Source organism: Notolepis coatsorum (assembly GCF_963971535.1).
Source record: "Notolepis coatsorum genome assembly, chromosome: 2".
NCBI lineage: Eukaryota > Metazoa > Chordata > Actinopteri > Aulopiformes > Paralepididae > Notolepis > Notolepis coatsorum.
This window is the reverse complement of record NC_140166.1, coordinates 128,675,226-128,688,262: the sequence shown is the minus strand read 5'-3', so window position 1 is coordinate 128,688,262 and position 13,037 is coordinate 128,675,226. Positions and strand designations below refer to the sequence as shown.

Here is a 13,037-nt window from a genome sequence, read left to right as displayed (position 1 = left end):
ACGGCAGCCTCCTCTTACCGTTGGGCAATGATACTGGAGCAAACAGATCCCAGTTATTTGATTGGGATCGAGGCGATCCATCTAGTTTGTATAATACTAATACACGCCCAAATCATGTCGCGATCCATATCCACGGTGTGTGGCTAGAGTCCTGGGATGATATGAGAGTGGCCGGACGTAATTAGGAGACGCACCAATATCCAACCGGCATATCCGGTTTGGCAACTCGCCGATCATTCACCAGGTGGCAGTATTGAAGCGTTGCAGAGTTGTGCTGAGTCCCACAGCATCAGACAAGGCTCCGTGAGTGAAATATGAATACCATGGCGAAAATATGAAATGTGATCACAATAACATCATACGCCGTGATCTGGCAGAATTAGCATGAACTTGAAAAACGTCGTACAACGTGATTGGCGCAGGATGTGTTAAGGTCGAATGATGGGTCCACTTCCAGACATTGGATGATTGTGGATTCGGGTATCGTTTTTCTAACGTTTTAAAATGGATTAGTGCATGAATGTGGACTCAGGGACACGTTGTTTGGGTAAGTAAGTTATGTTATGGTTAAGCTTATGGAAGATGAATGTACGAGTTATGAATACCGGGAGTGTATGTTTGGTAAACCATTCCAGTTCGATTGTGTGTGTGTGCGTATTGGCTTCGGTGATTCACTACAGGGGTTTAACGGCTTAAGCTGGGTTGATTATCAGTGCAGATAAAATTTTGTGCGTCTGTATGTGTAGTTGTGTACTACTGTTTGAGTGCGTCTAATTTCAGCCTCCGTTAACGTAATTTGTTCCGTATGACTAGTTTCATATCCGTGTGTCTCGAATGTGCGTGCTGCGCAATTTGTTTATGTTGGTAACACAGGTCGCTAAGGAATTTAGGTTTGAGGTTGAAGAAAGTGCACTTTTAGGTTGAAAGAACGGCCCTAATGTCAATGTGTTTCAATTTAAGCGTGTGTATGGTGATAACGAGTATATTGTTAACTTAGCTCTGGGGTGGGAATCACCAGTTTAATCACCATACAATATTGATTCTTTGGACAACGATACGATATTTGCAGATATCACAAAGTCTGCCACGATACGATTAGATTAGATTCAGGTGCCTGCGATCGATACGAGACGATATTATATGACCATTAAACACAATCAGTAACATCTAGATCAACTCAAAAAAGGCAACGGAAATATCATTTGACATTTTTATTTTTGAGCTCTTCCAGACATTTAAATAAAAAACAATCTATTGTTTTTAATACAAATAGACCTCCTGTTCACTGTAAAGTGCCACGTTTTGATGTATTGAGATATTTTTTGGGAACTCACAACACGCAACCTAAAACCCCTTCCTCTCCCAAACCGGTCCTGCAATTGTTTTATGTTGCATGATGATCATGAACACATTTATTATGTATTGTATTTATGTTTAAATATCGACATTATCTGTCCATCCTCAGTACATTTACTACAAATATACTATACTTCCATCTGGTCTTTCCAAACACACGCACACAGGGAGAATGCCTGCCTGCCTGAATACTTTCCCCAAGGTGGTTGTCCTTCCGCGTTCGGTTTGCGCGGCCTGATTGGCCACTGACGCTTCTCTCAGCGCCCAATCGCGTTAGCCCTACTATCGCCTAACTCGCTACCGCCGTGCACAATATACTAAAACTAACTATCGCCTAACTCGCTACCGCCGTGCACAATATACTACTTATATTGATGTGATGTCGATTGATATGAATAGCGCGTTACGTTAATATAGAGATGAAAACAATACATTTATATTGATGTTATGTCGATTGATATGAATAGCGCGTTACGTTAATATAGAGATGAAAACAATACATTTATATTGATGTGATGTCGATTGATATGAATAGCGCGTTACGTTAATATAGAGATGAAAACAATATATTATTCATATTGATGTGATGTCGATTGATATGAATAGCACGTTACGTTAATATAGAGATGAAAACAATACGTTATTTATATTGATGTGATATTGATTGATATGAATAGCGCGTTACGTTAATATAGAGAGATGAAAACAATACGTTATTTATATTGATGTGATGTCGATTGATATGAATAGCGTGTTACGTTAATAGAGATGAAAACAATACGAGGAAATGGGCTACATTAATATAGAGATGAAAACAATACGAGGAAATGGGCTACGTTAACACTTTGCATGCCACGCCCGAGATTATTCGGGTTATTACCCCCCGGGTTGAATGCCCAATCACGAGAATATTCGTTTGTTCTCTTTTTTTTTTTTGTGATCTGAAATCATATTTCATCAATCGTGTCTACCGTTGGAAATTCAGCTACCTCAGGCGCTCAGATGAGAAAAAAGCGCCGCCTATCGTCTCCCAGATGGTAACCCTTTTGGATTGAACTCAATGAAAATGAATGAGAAAAAACCTGCACTCCACATTTTACTTCTCACTCATGCAACCGACGTCTACCAGCTTCATGCTGGACTCTCGGAGCATCATGGAATATGCGTTTTACAGTATACACAGTGGATCACTAAAAGGAGCGATTTTTTCGAATGGCGATCAGGAATTGGAATAATCCATTTGGATACCATCTGATCTCAGGTAAGGAATCTATGTTACCAGTCTAAGGATAATCGGACCCGTTTTCACAGATATATAAGCTTTTATGTGATTATGTGATATCGCGTTTGACTGTGCGCGCCGTCAGGAAATAGGAGACTCGATTTTCGGCTCGCCGCAAGAGTGTGCATGCGTACACATATACTATCAATAATCTAGCGTTTATTTGAAAACTATTCATAAATAGGCCGAAAAATGACAACGTTCTAGAATATTCCAGGAAAAGGAGATCAGGGAATCTCTTCTTTTTTCCGTGAATTTTCAGAAGAAAACGGAAATGAACAGATAAAAAAACAATCTGCTACGACAATGTTGACTGGAAAATGAGTCTTTGATAAGCGACGGGCAGATTAGACACATAGCCATAATTTAAAACATAGATTAGGCGATATTAACACTAACATTGAAGTGGCCCTGGGCATTCAAGGGACTAATAATGAATTTAAACGTGGGCAGTGAAAGTGGAAATGAGCTACGTTAATATAGAGAGATGAAAACAATACGAGGAAATGGGCTGTGGAACTGAAGGACTTGGGCTGTGGAACTGGGCGCTGAGAGAAGAGTCAGTGGCCAATCAGGCCGCGCAAACCGAACGCGGAAGGACAACCACCTTGGGGAAAGTATTCACGCTGCCTGCCTGCCCCCCCCCTTCCCCAGTCCCCTCTGCCGTTCTCTGTCTATTGCTCTGATCAGGATTAGCTTGTTAGCTTACACTAACGTAAGGTTAATTTCGGTCTTTAACGTGACGTGGGCATAAAGGAACGGCGAGGATTGCAAACCATGTTAGACGCATTTGACCCGTTGCGGAATAAAACAGCAGGGACTTGTTTTGGGTCGCAAAATAGGCACACTAACCTTGCTCTGTTGCAATAACCAGATGCTAAGTTTGTGCTGTGAGCCGAGCAGATACGACTCCACAGGATTTTCAAAATAAGAGCATCGCAATATGGTCGCACCAGAACAATTATTTGCACTCTCACGAATGCTCCCAATATTTTGATGTCGCACAGATACAATTTCGGTCGCATATGCAACCAATTCGGTCGCAATTTCGAGCCCTGCATCATTATACCCATATTGGGCTGTGATGTCAGCAAGGTATGACTGTATGAAAAAAATTATACCGCCCAAGCCTAATGGGCATTCTTAACAAAAACACAGCCTAATAAATGAGAGAAAGTGAGACTGGCAGTGGTGCTTATATAATAGATATCAAGAGATGGCATACAGTCACACTTACACAGCAGGTCAACTACTGAAGCATTTCAAATACATGAAGATGGATTAGATTCGACACTTTGTTTAAAAATTATATTTCATGTTGTGAAATGGGCAATGCCCTGAAGGACCGTTGACCCAAAACATACAAAAAAGTTGAAGCAAGAATACCAGAGTACGTAACTCAAGTATTTTTCTCATGTTAAAGCTTGTATTGCCCACTCAACCAGAACCACAAGGCTTCAGGATGCCTTTCAGCTCAAACACATTAATTTCATCAACCGATAAAACAAATCAACTTCTCAGATTTAATTATTAATCCATTCTCATTAATTATAATCAGCAAGTAAACTAATGTGGAGACGAGCCATGCTGGTCCCTCACGTCCCATATTAACAGTGTGTGGGAGTGCATGACTGCCAGTGGATTTGCCCATATGTCCCAGTTTGATGTAGTAACAGCACAGCAAGCAAACAGAACATCCACTAAAAAAACTTAGATGCAAAGAGATACGGTACAAAATAATAAAATCAAACACTAAACTAAGATGAATTGCCATATTGGTCAGCTAAAATAGAACAAAAAGTGGTCAATGACTAATGAACATTCATTTTCTAAAGCAGGTTTTAGACAGAGATCTGCCAGAAATCCGGCAGCGGGACTTGGCAAGTAAACAAAATAGCTTTGTATCGTATCGACTCAAAAACATTTGAAGGTGTTGGGGTTACCCTTACCCAGGGGCGTAATTATGGGGGGGGGGGGGGACAGGGGCCATGTCCCCTGCATGGTTTCAGAAGGCAGTTATTGTCCCCCGCACTTTACCGTCCAAAACAATGTTACACGATAATAAACAGTGATGCAACGCGGCACTAGGCCCACACGGAAAACGACCTGAGCCATTGTCATGCAAAGACAAGTAGCCAGGTGAGGGACGAGTCGCATTTTTGTGTGCACGCGCCAAGTACCGACCTGGCCACCTGTATTTGCATAACAGCCCATGTCGTCAGGTGTGCTCAAATACATAGCACCCCTCCCCCCAAAGTTTGGTGTGAACGATGGTCTGTGTGATTGCCATGAAATGCAACAGCATTGCTTGGCGTCTGTGAAATATCCGTCTATGACCTCTCGTTGTATTTAAAAGCCTCTAGGCTGTTGTTTTATACATACAGTATGTGGTCTACTTGACACACACACTCCGAGACTCGCAGCGTTCACTTGTCATAAGTGAAAAGAAACACCTAAATGTACTCTTGCACAACCGATATTTTTTTTTATCTACGAAGGGGGGGGGGGGGGGGGGGGTGCCTTCACCCTTGCCATACCTTGGCTTTTACTGAAATGACGCCACTGACCACACGCCCCCCAAATGTGTCCCCTGCACCATTGAAAACAAAATTACGCCCTTGCCCATACCCCTCTAAAGCAGAGTGTTGCGTGGACATGTTTAGCAAAACATTACATATCTTTAATGGCTTAAATATACAGCAGACTGTAAAATAGGAATGGGGTCCATTTCTCTGCGAGACGCCCTAGTACAAGGAAGCAGCGTCGCCAACCCACACTAGACCAGATGACGGGGTTCAGAGCCAAGATGAGTCAGACCACGTCTAACGAAGTAACAAACACACTGGCTCGCTGGATTGCAGTGGACCACCAAAATACAGAATCTGGAGATTTATTAAGATCTTAAGCCCGAGCGGTCCGGTGGTGGACCGCAACCGACATCACGCCATAAATCCATCTCTACAGACTGTATGAATTAATGTTGCAGTTTTTTTCAAATGTAGTCAAGACCCTAACCCCCTCAAAACAGCAGTCAGTGTATTTTTCAGCAATATGTTTGTTTGCCAATAGGTTAAAGTGTTATTAGTGAAATATGAGTTTTGGAAATCTAGTCGGAAACAGGTGAATATTGACGCTAGGATATACGCACTGCCATTATTTAGTTTGTAATCATAGAGGAGACCCAGCTCCCGTCAATCATCAGACTTCTGGATTTACTTGCTTAGTTATTTTTCGGGATTATCTCCTACAAACCTGAACATTATTGGCATAAATTAGAACGCAGTTCTCTACCTTTCTGTGAACGTCTAGCAAAAATCTGTTGCAATCTGATGAAAATGGCGGAGAAATTTAGATTGTAAACAAGTAACTGTACTTACTGTAGATTTCATTAACGGTTTTTGCTGCACGCCTGGTGATAGTAAATCCAGATTTGAACTCTGCCATTGGAAAGGGGAGATTTGGCCCGATCCATAGACGTGGGACTTGGCTATAATAAGGTAATTTATAGGCCCGATATTCTATATATTTCAAATTGCATGTGTCCGGATGGCAGAATTCAGTACTGAATCTACAAAACATTGTATCAATTGTTTAGGCGGGTGTGGCTTAGGCAGAGGTTACACCTTTCGTATCATCTTCGTATTGTTTTCTTATGCGTATCGCCGCGACGTCGTGCGCCTGAGTCACTTTCGTTTTTTTTTTCGTTTTTGTCAGCCAAGCACACTGATGTAGTACACTGCCAAAGCAGTAGGTGGCAGTAGGTGGCAAACATGAAGGCAATTTCAACCAATCAGAACGAATGTGCCAATACACTTCCTGGTGGAAGCTCCAGCAAAGAAATGTCAATAAGGCAGGCGCCTATGCCGCGCCACCATCTTGCTTGCTCACTCAATGCAGCAATTCTTTTTTCAGCAAAGCCTAATAAAAGTGCAATAAACAAAACGGATACATTCACTGTGTGTTCTGCCTGTCATTTGTTGATGAAACAAAACTAACATCAACACAAGTGACCACCAAGAGCAGATAGTTTAGTCTAAAAACGATCGGTAGCATTGTTAGCTGCATGCTAACGTCAATGGAGTATGCCATTATAACAATATAGCATTGTGGCTAGAAGCTAACGTTAGCTCACGCTACTTAGCCAGCACGAAACTGATGATATCGCGAGCTATCAGTAGTTAGATAACATTAGAGACAACGCTGTGTGTATTAAACAAAGGTGAATAGATGACTGGGCCATTTTGTTTAATGCTTCTTAAGTTGAAAGAGGAACTCTGAGCTAACAGGGTCTGAATCCTGATAGCTCACGTTAGCCAGTTCATGCAATCGGTAATGCTAGCAGAATGAATGGATGTAAACTTTATTTAACATATTGCATATGGGTACAATACAATACGGCTCAATACAAACAATTGTTAAGGGAATGCAGACTGTTGTAGCTTGGACTGGGGTCCTTATAACAATAACTTGACAACACATGGTAGCTGCAGCTATTTGGGACACGGAGCTCTGTCCCAAACACACACACTGTACACAGGAAGGGCACGCAGATGGTATCTACTGCGCATGGGCGTTTTCGCAACAACTGCTCCGTGCTGACTACACGCTGTATTCCTGGCGTTTTTTTTGCGTATCTCCAAACGCAAACACAATTTTGCGTTTCAGCCGTATCCACAAAAAAACGCCAAAAAACGCGTTTCTGTGTAGATAGGACATGATACGTCGTCAAAAACGTATAAAAAAACGCCAGGAATACACTAGTCTAACCTCAGCCTTAGTGGGGGGCAGTCATTTAGGTGGTTCGGCCCCGGGGGAGGGGGGGTGGTCTTGGCTCTGGGAGCCCCGAGTTCGGGGGCTCTGGGAGTCGGGAGTGGCATTAACGCATGGTGCTCTGGTTCTCTGGTACAAATACAATAAAACAGCAGGTGGGGGCTGTTGTACTTGTACTCTTTAGTTCACATAATAGACGGAGTGTTTGTTTACTTCTGTACTCTGTAAGCCAGGAAGTACAAGTGGTGCAACATACAAATGTGTCCGTGTAGCAACACAAGCCAATACCTTATAGGACAGGGGCCCGGGGAGGGAGCTCTGTGTGTGTGTGTGCGTGTGTGTGTGTGTGTGTGAGAGACAGAAGTCAGAGGAATAACGACCTGTTATTCAATAGATTAAAGTAGTTTAAGAATAAAAAAAAATACACATTTTAAGAGAATCTCAAATAATTATTTTATTTAAGTGTAGGCTATAGTTAATTAGGGCTGGGTGATATGACGATATTATATAAATATCGGGTACAGTTCATTAACGATACACTTTTTAAACGTATCGTGGATATCGTGATGTTTTGCCCAAGAGGCTTGTGTCGCGTCAATCTGGTCCACACGTTGACACTTTTGAACAGCGCCGCCCCACACACACACTACTGCATCAAAAGTTACTACTTATGATAACAAAGGCATTCGTTTTGTGGCATTAACGTTATATAGTTACACTTTCAATAACATCAGCGTATTTACATAACGACCGAGGTCGACCTAGATATAGCAAGCATTAGTTCATATCTCAGCCCGTGCTGACTCAGTTGTGCCCATTCTGCGGTCTGTTAATAACGTTTTCAATCAGACAGATGTATGGAAAGGCTTTTATTATAACATCCGTTGCAGTAAAATCATTATGCCTCCAGTCGTTTAGTCGTCCTGCGGAGCTAAAAGCTAAACGTCGGCCGCGGCGAGCTACCGCTGCCATTGTTGTTGTCATTGAGCTCTCCAATGGCAGAAGTAAAAAATGAATACGCGCTTGCCGATTGGTGCTAAGAACAGCAGGGCGGGTGCAAGCGATGTGACGTAATTGGCAGACGTGACTGTCAATCAAAATGATTCTGTTTGCCGACTGAATGAATGAAAACGTTATTAACAGATTGCAGCATGGGTACAATACAGTACAGCTCAATACAACAACAGTCAACAGTGGACTGGAGGATGCAGACCAGAGAAAGACTTTTGTCTTGTTTACATCAGGGTCCCCCATTTTCAATTCATCATATTTCATATCTAAATCATATAATATCTGATTGCTAAATATATGCAATATATAATCTAATAATCCAATAATCTAAATCTAATATATAATATAAAAATGCTAAATGCATGGGTATTTTATTTTGTCTTTAATGTTAGCTTGCAAACTCAAATACTGTCTTGGTAAGCCTCATAATGAATTGTTTGGGGAAAAAAAGAAAAACATCAAAGGTCAGAAAATATCGTGATATCATATTTAGGCCATATCGCCCAGCCCTATAGTTAATGTTTTATTTTTTACAGTTTTTGTATTTTTCTGACATGGGGGCTCAACAATAAATGACAATCAGAAATGTCAAGTTGCATGTTGTTATTCTAACCAGCTTAGACCCCTACGCTCTGCATCTTCTGGCCGCCTCAGACCTACTCCTATCCAAGCTCCGGGAGGGTCATCAAAGAGAAGTCGCCTATTCTCAGTCCTTGCCCCACAATGGTGGAATGAACTACCCACCCCAGTTAGGACAGCCGAATCACGTCCAATCTTTCGCCGTCGACTAAAGACGCACTTCTTCAACCATTATCTGTATAAAAAAAAATATATCTAACCCTAACTAACCATACGGTCATGCACTTGTCCTAATAAACTAACCTACACTGTAGCACTCAACACTTTGATGAACATTGTTGCTCAGCTGATAGAGTTGTGCCCTTCCTGATGACTTGTCGTACAGAACTTGTAAGTCGCTTTGGATAAAAGAGTCAGCTAAATGACTAAATGTAAATGTAGTTCTGTTGCATTTCCAATTTATTTATGTAAATTATAAATTGATCAGGTATCGATAAGGGTATCGAATCGATAAGCAGAATCGAATCGTATCGATAAAATCCTATCAATTCCCATCCCTACTGGCGCATGCCTGTGATGTAAGCAGTACGCGACGAGAGCCTTGAGAACCCTTTAGTCATAGTTTTATGCGGATTGACTGTTCAGATGATAGCGCGAAGGTTTATGGTTTCTAGGATTTCCACCCAGGAAGGTGGTCTCAGTTTTTTGCGGATTCTCCCAGCAAAAACGCTGTTGCCGTATAAACAAAAGGCACATTCGAAGAAATATTTTGCCGGTTTCACCCGCAAGCGTTCCAGTCTAAACATGGCCCGAGACTAATACTAAAATGAAAATAGCTGCCAAAATTAACACTGTATGCACAAGAAAATGTTCACAAGCTGTACAAGCCCTACACATGCAAGCTTTGGTCTAGCCCCAGTCTACGACAGTGGCACCAGAGGCTGGCCTCACCCTGGATGACGTCCTTCTTGAGGTCTATCCTCTCCAGGAGAGGGATGAGGTAGGCTCCACTTTTCCCTGTGCCATTCTTGGCCCTCGCCAGAATGTCCCTGCCTGACAGGGCAATGGGGATGCTTTCCTCCTGTGGCACAGAGGGGACTGAATCAATACAGTGGGGATGCTTTCCTCATGTGGCGCAGAGAAGGGACTGAATCAATACAGTGGGGATGCTTTCCTCCTGTGGCGCAGAGAAGGCACAGTAGAGTGGGCAGAGCACACGGGCTAGGATCCACTCGCTTATCAACAGCCACACAATAAAGAGGTGGTCAATGCAAGTGGCAATTACCTGGATAGGCGAGGGCTTCTCCCATCCCATTTCAAAGATTCCCATCAGCAGTTCGCGCTTCAGGCAGTAGTCTTCAAACTCGTTCCCCTTGGTAGACGTCACGTCCTGCGCATTGTGGGGAATGAGAGGAATATCCCATGAAGTAAAAATGCAGTGTCATGAATGCTGATACTTAAGAGTCCTGATGCTTAAGAGTCCTTGAGTCGGGACACTTACCGAGGTTCTCACTCTAGTGTCTCTCGGAGGCAGCTGCAGGCACTTCTTCCAGTCATCGCCAAACCTAGTCAGAAGGGTTTGCATTGTAAAGACTACACTAAACAAGAACACACTGATGAAAGGGGACCAATATCTTACTTGATGCCCCCACTGCTCTGGGGAATGCTGCCTCCTTTCTGTGGGGCTCCAGCTTGCAGGGCAACTGCTTGGGATCCTGAATGCAGGCCAGTGGGCTTGGGATGTCCTCTGAGCTGCCCATTTGCAGGCTTGTTCAGTCCCATCATGGGTGGTGGGTTTGCTGTCCTTGCTGTAGCCATGGCTAAGAGCTCCGATAGTTCACCACTAACTTATTCACACAGTGTGTAAAGCTCAAAAATTGTATTGGTTTTTTTCCTCTTGGTTCTCGTGTAAAAATATTTCTAAAAACTAAAAAACCCTTGCTTCCAGTTTTTGTAATTTAAAGAATGTATTGTGTACGCAAAGCTACGCTCAGACGTCTTGAAAAGAAGAGTCCGACGTATGAATACTGTCTATTTACAAGACAACTCTCCAAAAAGGGAGAAATTAGCATTCATATGAATAAATAGATCATATATTCGTCCAAAACAAACTTTTTTTCTTCTTTCAAAAAGGTGAATTTTGTTCAGTCTTGTAGTCTTAAGTCTTGCTGTTCCCTTACTGGACTTTTTTTTTTGGTATCCAGGTTTTAAAGTCCAAGTGCTTTATGTTTTCTTTTACATTCAAATTGGCCAGTAGCAAAACATTTATTTCCTCTCAGTAGAGGCACATACGACTATTCCTGTGTTTTATCATAGAGTCTTTCAACTTGCTTGCTGATGCTCAAAAGAAAATTCCTCCAACAGTCTGTGAAATTAACAGTCCATTGTGTAATGTCTGGTGTTTGTCTTGATCCAGTTCCTGTGTCTACTGGGGAAGTGGAGATGGCTGTCCGAATCGGCTTTGAGGACTTTCATTCAAATTAAATCCAAGTTACCTACCACAAACACAAAAGAAAAGCAGTCAGCTGGTGCAGTTAAACAACAAGTGGATGGGGTGGCACAATTGGGGTAGCAGTTTATTCAAGTCTTCTGAAATATATATGCCGGCTCCCGTATGGATGTGTGCGTGTGTCAGCAGCCATGGTCGTCTTTAGATTGGCCGTCGCACAACATCACGATAGCTAAGACCTCGGCTCTAATCGGACAAAACTTTCAATGTGCCTATGTAAATTGCTTGACAGTTAAATAATCAGCGGAGCCAGTCGAAATACATGATCTAAATTAGAAATAAACGCAGAGATTTCCTCGCTAGTTTAATTAATTAATTCATAACTTTTGAACAATAGATGCTATTTCTAATCTGTCAGCCGTTCTATATTGCCAACATTACATTCATTACACATGCATCTAAAATAAGCATGTTCAAGTGCTTGAAAATTCATTTTCTATCTTCCAAGTTTAATTTCAACAAGTTCAAGTGCAACTATGAACCATAATACTACAAATTATGATGATAATCATACACTTATTTTATATCATTGGAAAGCCCTAGTTGTTAGCTTCAAAATGGTACCAAATACCCAGTAACTAATAATCTTATCACAAACAAATGCAATATCATGTTCAGGGATTTCCTAAATGGGCCAGACGCCAGATGACCCCGTTAACAAACACACGTTGGTTGTGAGTGGTGACGCTTTGTTGTGAACAGCCACCCGTCTTGAATGGGTTGCTGGAAAAGTTGAGCTATAGCAAGTTATTATAGCCAAAGCCGCTTAACGTTACTATGGCTATGATGATTAACGATGGTGATGATAGCACCCAAAATTATAACTAATAACGTTAATAACCCAACAAAGGCCCAATCATTGGCTGCCCATAGAACATACGTGTTACTTTGCTTCCATTGACGTTAGTTAGCAGGTCAGGCAGCAGTGGCCAAACATTCTAGCATAATAGTTATTCTAGCTGGTTAACGACGGTAGCTATCACTCAGCTCTCACTAAGTTAACAACGTTAGCTCTCACTTTGCTCTCACCAAGTTAACAACGTTAGCTCTCACTTTGCTCTCACTAACTTAACAACGTTAGCTCTCACTACGTTAACGACGTTAGCTTGCTATGGTTAGCCAACATGTTAGCTAGAGCGACGGAATTGTTTTAAGTAGTTGTTATTATTAAACACACCACGCATCACGTATCCATTATTCCCAATGTATACGTCCCCCTACTCAAATGTTTATAATGCCAACTACAAAAAAAAGACTTAACAGTCATAAAAAAAACATTCGTTTCGCTTTTGCTGCTGCGTGCTAAAGGTAGCCCAATGCTAGCTGTTAAGCTAACACAATACGTTGGGGCAATTATACTCAATTCAGAGGAAACCGTATTATTACCTTCAGTTATCTAACGTACATTCATCTGAATCTTCGCTGTTCTTCTTCTAACGTTGTTTATTTTCTTGTCACAGGGGATTATTTGGTAGTATAATACACTTCGTTCTCTCAAGAAATCCACGAACTTGTCACTTATCTTTTGTC

At 41.8% G+C, this 13,037-nt stretch overlaps 1 protein-coding gene across 1 annotated transcript in view; it reads right to left on the bottom strand.

The window, feature by feature from the left end:
- The window catches only part of ddx61 (DEAD (Asp-Glu-Ala-Asp) box helicase 61), a 38,472-nt gene extending 25,435 nt beyond the window's left edge, over positions 1–13,037 (bottom strand). The window contains exons 1-5 of the mRNA XM_084309173.1: positions 12,894–13,037; positions 10,638–11,493; positions 10,500–10,563; positions 10,284–10,388; positions 9,950–10,079 (exon numbers count right to left, since the gene is read on the bottom strand). Of these exons, the coding sequence (XP_084165299.1) occupies positions 9,950–10,079; positions 10,284–10,388; positions 10,500–10,563; positions 10,638–10,816 (478 nt within the window). The 5' untranslated portion in view covers positions 10,817–11,493; positions 12,894–13,037. The remainder of the gene's footprint in view (positions 1–9,949; positions 10,080–10,283; positions 10,389–10,499; positions 10,564–10,637; positions 11,494–12,893) is intronic.